Raw genomic sequence first — 15,969 nt, forward strand, 5'->3', positions numbered from 1 at the left:
AATTTAAAAAAAAAAAGAACACACTGGAACTGCTAAAGACAAATGAAATATCTGAAATGAAAATTTCACTGGAAAGGAATAATAAAAAATAGATACTGCAGAAGAAAAAGATCAGTGAACTTGAAAGACTGCAGTAGGATTTATACAAGATGTGGAACAGAGGAGAAAAGGATAAGTTTTTAAAAGAACAGAGCCTCAGTGACCTGTGGAATATCAAGCAGTCTTAAGAGACATGCCTACCACAACATGATAAAACCCATCGTAATTGTAAGGATAGAGAGGTCAAAAGTAAAAGGACAGAAAAAGATGCCTATTGACATAGTATCAGATAAAGCAGGCTTCAGGACAAAAAATGTTGCCAGATATAAAGGACATTTCACAATGACAAAAGGGACAATTCAACAAGAAGACATAATAATCCTAAACGTGAGTGCAGAAAATAACAAAACTCCTGAACGGAAAAAGCAAAAACCGACAGAACTTGTAAAGCAGAAACTAACACACCAGTGTAAAGCCATTATACTCCAATAAAGATGTAAAAAAAAAAAAAAACTGACAGAACTAAAAGGAGACATATATGCAAATCCACAGCTGTAGTTGGTGATTTCACCGGTATCCCTCTCAGCAACTCACAGAACAAGTGGAGAGAAAAAAGCAACTAAGTATATAGGAAACTTGAGCTCTACCAATCAATGTGACCTAACTGGCATTTATAGAACATTACAGCCTGCAGAATACACATTATTTTCAAGTGAACAAGGAGCATTCACCCAAACAGACCATATGGTAGACCATAAAACAAATTTCAATAAATCTAAAAGGACTGAAATCATCCAGAGTATATTCTCAAACCACAATGGAATTAAATTATAAATCAATAACAAAAAAATTACAACAGTGTTTGGCAGTAGAAATATAATGCAAGCCACACACGTAATTTTAAATTTTCTACTAGCCACATTTTAAAAAGTAAAAACAGGTGAACTTAATTCTAATAATGTTTTATTTAACCCACTATATCAAAAATATTCTCATTTCAACCTGTAAGCAATATTTAAAAATTGAGATATTTTACATTTTTTCCATACTAAGTCTTCAAAATCCAGAAAGTTACTTAGGGCACAACTCGATTTAAACCAGGCACATCTCAAGTACTCAACAGTCACATGTGGCTAGTGGCTACTAGACAGTGCAACTCTACGTAGTAGTTTAACAAATCTGTTAGAGCTGGTAATTTTAACACCCATCTATAATAAGTTATTGCATTTTTCCCCCGAAAGGAAAAAATCTTGCCTTGAGACAGACTTTTGAAATATTTAGACCTATCTTAAAAAATGTTAACACATCAATCATCAAGGTTACCAATTTGTCTTCAGACTTTTACTCCCCTTTTTCACTCACCCACTATCCCAGTGGGCAGAACACTTCCCAATTTTATCCATCGTTCTCAAACTTAGCTACCACCCATTCCATGAATACCTGCTGGCTACTTTGGGGTCCTCCTGTTCTTACGTCTGTCAGATGCCCCACTGCCTCCCTTTTATTTTTCCTGCACAGACACGAGAGCACGCAGGTCCTGTGCCTGTTGGTGGTTTATCCCCACCCCCTCATATTTTGGAGTCCATGCGGATAGCTTGTCGTCTAGTTCTTGAAAGTGTTGTCCAGGGCTTTTTAGTTGTTACATTTTTATGTAGGGAGTAAGAAAATTCAAAAATCTAAAAGATATTCCAGCCATCACCATCATTCCAGAATTTGATTTTCTAAACATATGCATGTATGACTGATAAAACTAAAAATCTGAAAGAGAGAATACTGTCTGCACTCCCCTCCTTGGTTTTATTTCTGACTCCGAATGTGGAATAAAGGGGACACAAAGAACGATACTGCCGGGTGACACTAGAGTTGTGACCTATGAACATTCCTCCTTTACCAGTGACACATTATTAGGCGCTCTCAGCAGAAGGGCACTGGAGGGGCACTACAAGTGGAAGGGGCTTCACTCCCGGTGCTGGTGCTTTTCCTTCTTGCTCCTAATGCATCCTTGTCAGCATGTGGCTTTCTTGCCAGCGGGAGGTTCTCCGCCAGCAGCACACACTCTCCGGAATTTTGCTGGCACCTCATGAAGCACCTTTCCTCCGAGGGTCACAGGCACCCCCAGCAAGTGACTTCCTAGCGAGTTTTCCTGACACGCTGCCTGCCACCTTAAACTGTGGCACCTCAGCAAACTTCTCCATCCAGTGGGCCACACCACAGTCTTCAATGAGACCTGAGCATCAGCCTTGCGGGGAGAGGAGAAAGGGCTCTTTCAAGTTTGTTCCTTCCTTGGGGACTCTCTCAGTCTACAAGCAGTGGCTGCTCCCTACATCTGCTATTCAGGTATTCTTTAGAGATGTCTGCCCCTTAGTGGTTAATCCCCTGCTACCTAGTTAATCATTCTTCATATTGAAACTTCCCTGTTCAAATTACTGGTATTTCTTTCTCCTGAATGGATCCTGAACCTTAAATGATAACACAAATCATTTGTAAAATTTACAAGAGGATGTATTTTTTTTTGAGGATGTATATTTTCTAAATCACTAAGAAAATTAAAACCAGGAAATTACAGTCCATTTAGGAAATGAGAGAAATCAGTGAGAAAGCATAAAACATAATCACAGAAGACCAAAGTCAGTAATTAACATAAAAGCAAATGGATTAGACTCCCTATTAAAATGCAAAGACCCTCCAAATGGGTTGAAATATAAAATCCAACATGACACACTGTTTAAGAGACAACTAGAAATTATATGAAAGTTAAAAATAAGAGGATAGATAATTTGTCAAGCAAATACAAACAAAAAAGAGGAGAAATATTCTAATATCAAAAACAGTAAAATTCAAGGCAAAAAGCATAAATAGCAGATAAAGAATAACTTTAGACTAATAAGTCTTCGTTATGAATTGTACCTAACAGACACAAGTATTTATATACTAAGTAACAGCATCAAAATATACAAAGCAGAAGCTAGACGGACAAGATGAAATTGAGAGAAATAACTATAATAGGAGACTCTAAGACAATACTATTACTCTATGGTAGTTTATTAAAAAAAAAGAAAACAAAAATTGAATTAAAGTGGTTGAATAGATACACATTCACCTCCATCCCACACAAATTGAGTAAACTTTCATTTAAAACACCCATAGAATACTCTTAAAAAATGCTAGGCCCCCAAACCGCAATAAATTCTTAAAAACAGAAACCACATAAGCCATATTCTCTTTCAAGGTAAAAATCCTACAAGTAGCAAAAAATGAAAAAAAAAAGGCCAACCACACAGGAATTCTTAAATACTCTTAGTTACTGAACCAAAAACTTAAGACACAAAAATAAACTACTAGAACAAGACATATTAACATAGCTCGGATGTGAACATATTTGAAATTAGAAATAACCAAAAACCTTCAATGTATTCAACTGTATACAAACAAAAAGTATCAGACTCAAAAAGGTACAGGGAAAAAAATCTAGAGCAAACAAAGGAAATAATAAACATGAGAAAGTAATACATTTTAAAACAAAATCACAATTGATAAATCCACAGTTTTCTTTTTTTAAGGGAAAAAAAGATACCTTTAGCAAGTCTAATCAAGGGGAAAAAATGGTAGAACTAAGATAAATTTCTTACAACTTAGAAGTAGCAAGCTTAATAGAAAAGAGACTTTTTTATTCTCTATTAAAATTATCCAATGTTAAATTTCAACAAAATGAGAAGTTTTCTGGAAAAGTATAAATTTAGTAAATAATAAACACAAAAGGAGATATACATTTTAAAACAAAAAATTTTAAAGTTACTTAAACTTAAAAAGACATAACATACTAATAATAGCCACAAAAGAAACTAGTAGTTATCAAAAAGTTATTTCCTAAAAGGAGTCTGAACTCAGAAGTTTTATAAGCATGGTCCTTCAATTCTTCATGGAACAAATCACTCCCATGCTATAACTGCTATATTAACTGTTATATATAACTACAGAAAAATATATACAGTTATCCTATTCACTTTATAGAGCTAGCAAAATCCCTATGTCAAAACTTGGATGATAGCCCAGAAGACCAAACTCACTCATGTAAAAAAGCAATTTTCCTAAATAAAATATTAGCAAATCAAATTCTATAGTAGCAATAGGGCAGTCACATTTTAGGAGAAATGGATTCCAAAGGACATCCCATATTTCAAAACTAATTTTCCCAGGAAAATAAATGTAAAGATAGAGGATGCATGGTTGGAGAGCGTAAGTCTACAGTCACTGTAGTGTATTTTTTTTCTTTGAGGCTACTTTTTCTTATCTCACCGTTATTTCTAATATTGATAATCTCAAAGAGAGCTCTCACTCATCGTGGTGGTTTCTTTTGGCTCTTTATCACATTTAATTTCTGCCCCAAATTTACTGAAACTTGAACGTGCTTTTGAACACTAGTTTGTATACCACCACTGAATGAACGCCTGTAAGAGAATACAATAAAGGTGAATGTTACAACAGCCACCCAAATTGCTCTCAGAGGGTGTTGGTAAAGAACCCCGAGGCATTACAGGACACTGACAAAGGATGGCACATCTGTTTAGCAGTTAAAGCTGCACTGCTAAAAGGCAAAATCATGAGTTTACAATTGCAGAAAGACTGCCAGGTTCAAACGATGAAATTCTTGGTCATTTTTTAGGATATGGGTATGTGCATTACTTCAAATTTCAAAAACAAAGTGACTCTTTATTAATATTATTTGATTGGCTATTTTTAAACCTTATAACTCAAGTCTACATACGAAGCAAGTAAACTGTAAATCTTTAAAAAAAAATTTTTTTAACTAACTGACCTGATTCCAGGAGTTCAAAGATGGTTTGATGTTGGAAAATTTATTAAAGCATCATTAACAAATCAAATGAAGAAAAAAACACACACAAAAAATAAGATCATCTTAACGGATACCCAAAAAGTATATCTGACAAAGTTCCAGAGCCATTTCTAATTCAAATTCTTTAAAATCTAAAAATAGAGGGTATTTCCTCTCTAGATAAAGAAAAGAATACCTGACTCAAAACAGCCAACCTATAGGTAAAACACTACTGACACACCCATTAAAATGAGAAATAAAACAAGAAATGTCCACTATCACCATCGTCATTATTTAACATTTCAGCCAACAAAACATGCAATAAAAATTAAATAAAACTATTAGAAGAAACATTATCATTAACCATAGATCAAAGTATTTCCTAAAAATACATGTGAAATTATTGAAAAAAGTACTAGAATTAAGTGACTAGATACCTGGAAAACGTAAATTTATAAAGACTACAGATGAGACCACAGAATTACTACTGCTCAAATTCTTCCAACCTGTCTCCATCAGGACTGGCTCTATCCTAGTTTGAGTCGCTCTTGTTGTTTGCCTGGATTACTGCATCAGGCTCCTACATTAACTGGCTTCCCTACCTTCAGCCTGGTGAGACATAACAGTAAAGCCACAGGATAAATCTGATAGTGTCATTCCTTTGCTAAAATCTTCTCACAGCTTGCCATCATAGTTAGAATAAGACCCAAATTCCTTAGGACAGCTTCCTATATGGCCCTATCCAACCAGGACTCATACAAATGCCATTGTTGACACTCTAATCACACTGTCTTCCTTTCTGCTCCTCAAATACACCAAAGCGGCTTTGTACTAGTTCTTCACTCTGTCGGCACTGCTCTTCCCTGAAGCTCACAAGGATGGCTCCTTCTAAGATGCCAACTACATCTCCTCAGAGAGCTCTTTGATCATCCAACCTACAGCAGCCACCCAGGCACTATCTCTCATCACCCTATTTTAATTCCCTCCACTAAATCTGAAGTTCACGATCTGATACTTTTCCCTGTATGTTTGGTATTCCTCCCACTAATGTCACCTACATGGGAGCAGGAACTTTGTCTTAATAACTGTTCATCTCCAAAACTTAAATAAACGCCTGGTGCGTAAGAAGAGTTGCTCTTCTTCCCTGAATTTTCATTGTCTATCATTCTCAAGAGACTGTAAACTCCACAAAACAGGAACTCTGCCTATTTTAGTCACTGTTCTATCTCCAGGACTCAGACACTGGCTATATAATCAATAAATATCTGACGAATGAATGAGTCCCTCCATCCCCTCCCCGTAATTCCTAGCAGTCTAAGATTAAGCAAACTTTCTGGTGAGTCCAACATATTACTGGCTTATATTGAACTGCAGCCAACTAACGATTCCATATGAATTGTTATAAAGTTAGATCTTCCCACCTCTATGCATTCCCCAAATTCTACACTTGTGTGACTGACTTGTTTAGATAAACAAGGAGCTTTAATAAAGTTTGATAGTACTGTTGAAATTAATCTTTAAAATGCCTTTGTCAAAAAAGTATTTACAAGAAAATAACAGGTCAAGAAAAATTAAATCTTTTGAGTCCTAATCCATGAACTGTGTAAGCAGCTGGGAAGAGAAGAGAACTCCCTAAAGTTACACTGAGGTATTAAAAAGATAATCTATCTTGTCAAGGTATAGAGAAATGACCATCCTATGCAAAAATGGTCAAAACTAACAAAGCCACAAAAAGACTGCCTCTTAAGGATTTAAATTAAGATACTGGATCGTCATTTTGATCACCCGAGAGTTACTCATTAAATATGACACAGAGTACATATTTCCTGGTTTGTGGGCACTCTAAGTATCTAATTACTTCAAACAAAAGGCTACATTCTCAATTTTTTATATTTTGTTTTTATTCGAGAGTTTACTCACAGGCAGCAGTTTAAAATCAGGCTTTTAAAATTAAAGGCCAAAACTAAAAAAAATCTGCAAATATGACACTTTTAAAAGAATGATCGTCTTAATAATTTAAACCCTAAAATGTCCTGTGGAGTTAAAGTCTTTATACATAAATGTGTAAGATCGATATCATTTAAAATAAACAACTGAAAAACCACAGATGGTGGGCAAATTTGTCAATGAAGATAAACATCAGTATCAGCCTTCCAGGGTATGAACACCAGCAATTAATTCATCTTGTGAGAGAATATGCTTCAGAATTTGGCCTTTAAAGTCTCTTTCTCCAGCAGCAAATCAGCATATCTATGCTGAAGTTCCTTTTCTCTTTCCTGTTGTCGCTGAACATCTTCTTTCAGACACTTGAAGAAACAAAACCATTAAATTATTTTTTCATATGTAAGCACACTGAAAATTAAAAATATCTTATGGTACTTTATCATCTTACAAACAGCTGAGTTAAGTCAACACTTTCAAGAGGTAAGTATTCCCCAAAGAGAAACAAAAATAGTAACTACTTCTGCTATAAAACCAGTCCTGGGGCTTCCCCAGTGGTGCAGTGGTTGAGAGTCCGCCTGCCGATGCAGGGGACACGGGTTCGTGCCCCGGTCCGGGAGGATCCCATATGCCGCGGAGCGGCTGGGCCCGTGAGCCATGGCCGCTGAGCCTGCGCGTCCGGAGCCTGTGCTCCGCAACGGGAGAGGCCACAGCAGTGAGAGGTCCGCGTACCGCAAAAAAAAAAAAAAACTCCTCCCCGATAAAACCAGTCCTGTGGCCATTCTTTGATTTGGTCATACAACTACCATCTTGTTATAAAACCTCTGCTGCTACCTCAAATAAACAAGCTATTATTGTCCTATCAATACCCACAAATGCACTTAAATAAGCCCTGGCTGCCCTTTATCTGGGCAGGGGCTATCATGCACACTTGGCAAATAAAGTTAAACCAAATCTGGCCAAAGGAACTTGATGCTCTGGGATTACTGATATATTCCCAGCATCCTAAATTACAAAACAAAAAGACACTGGTTTAATGTACCTCAGAGAGCTATATGAATGGGATGCAATTAAATTTCGGGGGAAAAGAATCACAAGGGTTACTTATTCCATTTCACAGTGCATCTATATACAAGACAAAAAATTGGTACAGGAAAAGCCTGTGTATCCAAAACTGGCCTGGTCTATCCACCTACACACAGGCAATTCTAGACTAGAAAGTCAAAAACTTTAGGCTCTCATTGAAAAAAAGCCAGTCAATGTCAACTGCAAAAGACAGCCTGCACAGGAAAGGAAAAGAGGAAAGCCCTGATTATTCTTTGGAGCTCTCTTTCTAAGCAATGCTGCAAGCCAATAACGTTACCTCTAGCCTCCGGGGAATAGCAGAATCTTCATGTTTCTTGAGTTCTTCAAAAGTGCGTAACTCCAAGTAAGCCTGCTCAATTTGGTCCCATAAGTCATTCAACTGTTTCATGAGCCCCATTGCACGAGACTGGTAACCCCCAAGCAAAATTTTCATCTTCTTTTCCATCTTTGCAGCTCTCTTGGCTTCTGTCGTCATGTGACCCCTGTTTATCTGGGGGTCGGGGAAGATTCACATCAGCACACAAGAGAAAAGCAGGCTAAATAACAGGACTAAAAAGGCACAACTGGTCATCTACTACCTCAAAACAAAAGTACATTAGATGCAATCTCTATCAAATTACCCATGACATTTTTCACAGAACTAGAACAAATAATCCTAAAATTTATATGGAACCATAAAAGACCCAAAATTGCCAAAGCAACCCTGAGGAAAAAGAACAAAGCAGGAGGCATAACCCTCTCAGACTTTGGACAATACTACAAAGCTACAGTAATCAAAACAGCATGGGGGCTTCCCTGGTGGCACCATGGTTAAGAATCCACCTGCCAATGAAGGGGACATGGGTTCAAGCCCTGATCTGGGAAGATTCCCACATGCCGCAGAGCAACTAAGCCTGTGCACCACAACTACTGAGCCTGCACTCTAGAGCCCACAAGCCACAGCTACTGAAGCCCACGTGCCTAGAGCCTGTGCTCCGCAACAAGAGAAGCCACCGCAAAAAGCCCGTGCACCACAACGAAGAGTAGCCTCCACTCGTAGCAACTAGAGAAAAGCCTGCATGCAGCAATGAAGACCCAACGCAGCCAAAAATAAATAAATAAATATATATATATATAACAGCACGGTACTGGCACAAAAACACACATATGGATCAGTGGAACAGAAAAGAGCCCAGAAATAAACCCACACACTCACGGTCAATTAATCTTTGACAAAGGAGGCAAGAACATACAACGGGGAAAAGATAGTCTCTTCAGCAAGTGGTGTTGGGAAAGTTGGACAGCCGCATGTAAATGAATGAAGTTAGAACACACACTCACACCATAATAAATTCAAAATGGCTTAAAGACTTAAATATAAGACATGACACCATAAAACTCATGGAAGAGAACATAGGCAAAACATTCTCTGACATAAATTATACCAATGTTTTCTTAGGTCAGTCTCCCAAGGCAATAGAAACAAAAGCAAAAATAAACAAATGGGACCAAATCAAACTTATAAGCTTTTGCTCAGCAAAGGAAACCATAAACGAAATGAAAAGACAACCTACTTGCAAATGATCCTACTGACAAGGGCTTAATTTCCAAAAATATACAAACAGCTCATATAACTCAATAACAAAAAAACAAACAACCCAATCAAAAAATGGGCAGAAGACCTAAATAGACATTTCTCCAAAGAAGACACAGAGATGGCCAATAGGCACATGAAAAGATGCTCATCATCACTAATTATCAGAGAAATGCAAAGCAAAACTCCACCTCACACGGGTCAAAATGGCCATCATTAAAAAGTCTACAAATAACAAATGCTGAAGAGGGTGTAGAGAAAAGAGAACCCTCCTACTGTTGGTGGGAATATAAACTGGTGCAGGCACTATGGAAAACAGTATGGAGATTCTTCAAAAATCTAAAAATAGTTTCCATATGATCCAGCAATCCCACTCATGGGCATATATCCAGACAAAACTATAATTCAAAAATATGCATGCACCTCTATGTTCACAGCCACACAATCCACAACAGCTAAGACATGCAAACGACCTAAATGTCCACGGACAGATGAATGCATAAAGAAGATGTGGTACATATATATAATGGAATACTACTCAGCCATAAAAAGGAGTGAAATAATGCCATCTGCAGCAACATGGATGGACCTAGAGATTATCATGTTAGGTGAAGTAAGTCAGAAAGAGAACGACAGATACCATATGAGATCACGTACATATATATGTAATCTAAAATATGACACAAGTGAACTTACCTACGAAACAGACTCACAGACATAAATAACAGACTTGTGGTTGCCAAGGGTGGGTGGCGGCGGAGGGAGGGATGGACTGCAAGTTTGGGATTAGATAAACAACAATGTCCTACTGTATATCACAAGGAACTACATTCAGTATCCTATGATAAATCATAATGGGAAAGAAAAAAAATACATTAGTGTTTCTTATACTTCAACTACCTTAATGCAAAATTAGGCTTAAGGGCTTCCCTGGTGGTACAGTAGTTAAGAGTCTGCCTGCCAATGCAGGGGACACGGGTTCGAGCGCTGGTCAGGGAAGATCCCACATGTCGCAGAGCAACTAAGCCCGTGTGCCACAACTACTGAAGCCCGCGCACCTAGAGTTCCTCAACGAGAAGCCACCTCAATGAGAAGCCCGCGCACCGCAAGGAAGAGTAGCCCCCGCCCACCACAACAACATAAAGCCCACGCGCAGCAACAAAGACCCAACACAGCCAAAAATAAATAAATAAATAAATTTTAACAAAACAAAACAAAATTAGGCTTAAGAAGGGCTTCTCCTGCACTTGAACAGTTTTTACAGGTTAGTCCCAAATAAATTATTCATAATAACATCACCGATGATTCAATCTCAAAGAAGGCTTGAATTTCACAGTATGGGGAAAACTAACCTTTACCTCCAAAAATAACGTTTGCCATCATTAATCTGCAACAACTCTGGGACTGACAGCAATGTATCTTCACCATCTATATCTCAAAAATGCACTTCTATATATTATACATCGACCACATTTTTAATAACTGAATAATATCCAATCAATGTATCAAAGCTGTGATCAAAACATAACCCCTTCAGGGGCTTCCCTGGTGGCGCAGTGGTTGAGAGTCCGCCTGCCGATGCAGGGGAAACGGGTTCGTGCCCCGGTCCGGGAAGATCCCACATGCCGCGGAGCAGCTGGGCCCGTGAGCCATGGCCGCTGAGCCTGTGCGTCCGGAGCCTGTGCTCCGTAATGGGAGAGGCCACAACAGTGAGAGGCCCGCGTACCGCAAAAACAAAAACAAAAAATAAAAATAAAAAATAAAATTAGGTGAAAAGAATTTAAAACGTATAAACTCAAAAGAGAACTGGAGAGGGACAATTAGCAGAAGGTTTCAACAAAACTCTAGAGCTGATGCAGAAGGGCAGAGAAAGCCCCAGCTTAGAGGGTCCAAGGAGAGACGGCTGAGAAGGGAGATGTGGGATGCAGAATCCCATTAGCATAACGCCTTCTCTAGGTGTACATTCTACGTCCCACAATGTTATCACTTCATCATGATCTGCAAATACTTGTTTCCAACATACAACACTTAAAATTGTGAGGTCAAAGCCTTAGGGATAATTATTAAATCTGTGTTAATTTCTTTGTATTTATCTGTTCCTCCCCCACCCCCCTCCAAACTGATTCCATCAAGTGACTTCTATAAGCAATCAAAACTAAGTAGTTTCAGGATAATATATACCCAAATGATACTCTGTAATTCATAATAATGTAACTGAGAGCACCCTGTAACAAGGGAGACAGTGTGACAATATTTTTTCTGAAATACTAAATGTGGCGGTGGGGGGGAGATAAGCAGAAATGGTCCCACGGGAAAATACTGTCAAATACAAAATATTGATAAGAAAGCTGTTCATAGGATGTTTTTCTAAATATTTAGGAACAACATAATCACCAAAAGAAATATATAGCTTTCCAAGATAACAACTCTGAAATGCACTTCAATGCATTACGTCTGATTTAAAAACAAACATGTCAATCTCAATGCCTTTTTTTTTTTTAGAACATGTAAGAACACCAAGAAACACAGTGTTCCCCAAAATATAAAGTACACTTCTACTAGAAAAGTAGTACTTCATACCTATCCATCTCCAGCTTACTTTATTGAAGTCAAAGTCAAATAAGTCTAGGGCAGAGGCGATGGCAGGGAAGGGACACGTTGCATGTGCGCCTTAAGAACATGAGATGGATCTAAAATTAATTTACATAAAGCTCTTTTAAAACAATTCCTATCTTCAGCATTTTATAAAAGTTAATAAGCTTTTATTCCTCTGCAAAGCACTTGAAGACTAAATCCATGAATAAATAATGTCCTTTACAAAAGAGCCATTTTCCTCTCACAGATAACAAATCAAAGTGAGTTCCACAGCAATGATCTGTCTTCTAAGAGTCAGGAAATACTGGGCCAAGTCAGCAGCACAGTGGAGTGGAGAAGTGAGTCACTCTTTCTACCCAGCACGGCCACCCAGCTGTTTTGAGTTGACGTAGGTTATTTAACCTCTGCATTTCCTTTTCCCCATCAGTAAAATGGCAGTCATTGCTAAAAGTTACTATGAACCCTAAGATAATGTACAGAAAAGCCCTTAGTCGCCCAGTAAGTGACATAAAGTAAGCAGTCAACAAATGTTAGCTCTGATTACAATTATTATAGGTACTACGAGTTTAACCATTTTGCTCTCCTCTCTAACGGACCAAGGGACTATGGATGACACTTTAAAACCCTCCTTTAAATTCCGACTTTAATTTTAAAAATGATGGAGATCCCCTTCCTGGGACTAAAGCAAGGAAAAACAGCTGTTTCTTCTTGTAAGTGAGCCGTTTGCCTCTTGAGGACCACCACACCTAGTAACCGGTACTGGAGCACATCTTTTTAAGCTAATGCTATTCAACCCCAGCTAAACTTTAGAATTAACCATACAGCTTTTAAAGTCTACCGCTGCTATAAACCCAGAGACCCTTATTTCAATGGTCTCAGACTACTGTATTTTTAAAGCCCCCAGATGATTCTAATAGGCAATAAGGATGGAGAATCCTGTTTCAGTCACTGTCATTACAGAAGCTAGGTGTCAGCTGTTTTAACTAGACCTACCAAAAAGTCCTCATTCCCAGTAAAAAGTGAACAACTAAATCCATAAGTTAGTTGCATCAAGTTCCTTACACTATAATTCAACATGTTCCAAGAATACCAACATTAGATATTCTAATCACATGTGGATTCGAATACACATTCCAAAAACCTTAACAGCACAGAATTTCAAATTAATACATACTTTTTAAAATTAGTCATACAAATTATCATTTTTATTGGTTAAGATAATTCAGTTAGCTATACACTGCACTCCATGGAAATCCAATTTCCAATTTGGTATAACAGCATAATACGCTCAGAAAGTGTTTAATTAGTCATCAAGGCACATTTATCTGGGAGTTACCTCACCTCACACAGTTGAGTCATTTATTATTCCCAAAACACCAAAGATTTTAAAACTGCAAAGTTGCTAATGTCAACAATTTTATTAATGCCAACAATTTTATTTCATTTAGCTCAAGCTTTATTAACATCTTCTGGCTCAAATACTGTGCTAAGATTCCAAGCAAATATGGAAATAGATTATACCAAAAAATTAAAGTGCAGAAAAAAATCAAATAGCTATATAAGTTAGTATAAAAATATAAAGAAGAAATGGAATACAGCTTTTAATATTCAATTTTAGCTTACTTATCTTACATCGGCCATCTGATCGTTAAAACGTAAAGGAAGATATCTGCACACAGAACTTCGTAAAATGCTCAACCTATGACTGCTCGATACATTTTAGGAGGAAAAAAACTAACCTATAACGTCTGGCCTTTTCCTAGCCAATAAATCTCAAGCACGAAACGCACATGCATGTATGGAACAGAACTACCTTCAATCAGCCCCAACTGCCCCGCCCCACATTCATACACAGAAACAACATTAAAGTCCAACAGAGTATAAAAACTTATTGTTTAAAATATGCAGAATTGAGAAGAACCAGACTCACGTTTAACCAGATTAATATTTCTAAGCCCTTTTAAAAACTACAATTAAGCATTAGCAACTGCCCTGCGGGACAACTTATTTTGTACAAAACAGGCTTAAGGAGCTTGCACTGCCTCTTACAGCTGATTTACCAACAGTTCTTCCAAAAAATGATTTTCATGCTCTCTTTCCCGGCTGGAACCATGGAAGGTGCTGAGGAGAAGAAAAAGAAGGTTCCTGCTGTGCCAGAAACCCTTAAGAAAAAGCGAAAGAATTTCGCAGAGCTTAGGATCAAGCGCCTGAGAAAGAAATTTGCCCAGAAGATGCTTCGAAAGGCAAGGAGGAAGCTCATCTATGAAAAAGCTAAGCACTATCACAAGGAGTACCGGCAGATGTACAGAACTGAGATTCGAATGGCTAGGATGGCAAGAAAAGCTGGCAACTTCTACGTACCCGCGGAACCCAAATTGGCATTTGTCATCAGGATCAGAGGTATCAATGGTGTGAGCCCAAAGGTTCGAAAGGTGTTGCAGCTTCTTCGCCTCCGTCAGATTTTCAATGGCACCTTTGTGAAGCTCAACAAGGCTTCAATTAACATGCTGAGAATTGTGGAACCATACATTGCATGGGGGTACCCAAACCTGAAGTCAGTAAATGAATTGATCTACAAGCGTGGTTATGGCAAAATCAACAAGAAGAGAATTGCCCTGACGGATAACGTGTTGATTGCTCGATCTCTTGGCAAATACGGTATTATCTGCATGGAGGATCTGATTCATGAGATCTATACTGTTGGAAAACGTTTCAAAGAAGCAAACAACTTCCTGTGGCCCTTCAAATTGTCTTCTCCACGAGGTGGAATGAAGAAAAAGACTACCCATTTTGTAGAAGGTGGAGATGCTGGCAACAGGGAAGACCAGATCAACAGACTTATAAGAAGGATGAACTAAGGTATCTACCATGATTATTTTTGTAATCCGGTCAGTTAATAAACAGTGACTGCTCTCAAATTGAAAAAAAAAAAATGATTTTCAAACCACTGCATTTATAGCTGATTTACCAAAAGTTGTCAAAATCATTTTTTTCAAATCCTTAACTGCACTTAGAGATGATATACTTTAAAGTCTTCTTAAAACATCTAACGAAGTTAATAATGGAATTAGGATTAAATACTCTGTTCACGTGTCACCAGACAAGTCTCCCAAATATGATTATAATGGAAGTTTGTGCTTAAATATGTATCAGCACAAAATTTCCAATAATCTTAAATGAAGTTCACTATAACTACTAGGATTTTAAAGCAGGACAACACTTGGTATAATTAAAGCTGACTACATCCAAAATGAAAGCATAAAGTTCAAGAGGGGATGAATGAGGATAGATCTAATACAAATGTGCAGGGGGACCAAGTTGACGAATTTCATGCATCATAATTCTGTTTTACAATATGATGTCTGGAATTTGTTTCAAATAGTGGGAGAGGGAGAATAACATGAAATAAGAGTGGCTGTCACAGCTGGGTGATAACACGTGAGGACTCATTACACCAGTCGACTTTGGCGTGTATTTGACAATTCCCATAATAAAAGGTTTTTTAAAATTCAAATTCAATATCTACTCTAAAGGATAACTATTTTGTTAAGACCATACACCACAAACCATGAAACATCAGTACAATGAAACATAATGGAGACATTAAAATTTATAAGTATGTCAACTACTTCAACATACCAAAATGTACATATGAAATGTTAAAATGCACAATTATGTAAAATTCATTTATATTAAACAAAATCTGAGCCTTTAAGTATTACTCAAACCTCTCTCCTAAAATTGACCCATGTCTCATATTTCAGACATTCATCAAAATTCAGAGAACAGAAAACTTACCCAGCCTGTTATTCAAGGTGAATAACTTGATAAATATCAATTTAATCTAATTTAGCTAACACTAAGAATGATATGAACCTCAGAAAAATGGGAGAGAACTCCT

General features: G+C 37.5%; 2 protein-coding genes across 2 annotated transcripts in view; one reads left to right on the top strand and one right to left on the bottom strand.

Moving 5' to 3' along the window:
* Window positions 1-3,063: 3,063 nt before the first annotated feature.
* Window positions 3,064-15,969, bottom strand: part of CDC5L (cell division cycle 5 like) — a 47,240-nt gene continuing 34,334 nt past the window's right edge. Inside the window, exons 15-16 of the mRNA XM_067752794.1 lie at window positions 8,178-8,390; window positions 3,064-7,179 (exon numbers count right to left, since the gene is read on the bottom strand). Of these exons, the coding sequence (XP_067608895.1) occupies window positions 7,075-7,179; window positions 8,178-8,390 (318 nt within the window). The 3' untranslated portion in view covers window positions 3,064-7,074. The remainder of the gene's footprint in view (window positions 7,180-8,177; window positions 8,391-15,969) is intronic.
* LOC137231925 (large ribosomal subunit protein uL30) lies at window positions 14,164-14,986 on the top strand. The gene has a single exon (XM_067752798.1). It carries the CDS (start codon window positions 14,180-14,182, stop codon window positions 14,924-14,926), a length of 747 nt encoding a protein of 248 aa, XP_067608899.1. The 5' UTR covers window positions 14,164-14,179; the 3' UTR covers window positions 14,927-14,986.

Source organism: Pseudorca crassidens, chromosome 10 (genome assembly GCF_039906515.1).
Source record: "Pseudorca crassidens isolate mPseCra1 chromosome 10, mPseCra1.hap1, whole genome shotgun sequence".
NCBI lineage: Eukaryota > Metazoa > Chordata > Mammalia > Artiodactyla > Delphinidae > Pseudorca > Pseudorca crassidens.

Excerpts from the sequence above, each read along its gene's own strand:
- LOC137231925 (XM_067752798.1), top strand. The coding sequence starts at position 14,180 with ATGGAAGGTGCTGAGGAGAAGAAAAAGAAGGTTCCTGCTGTGCCAGAA.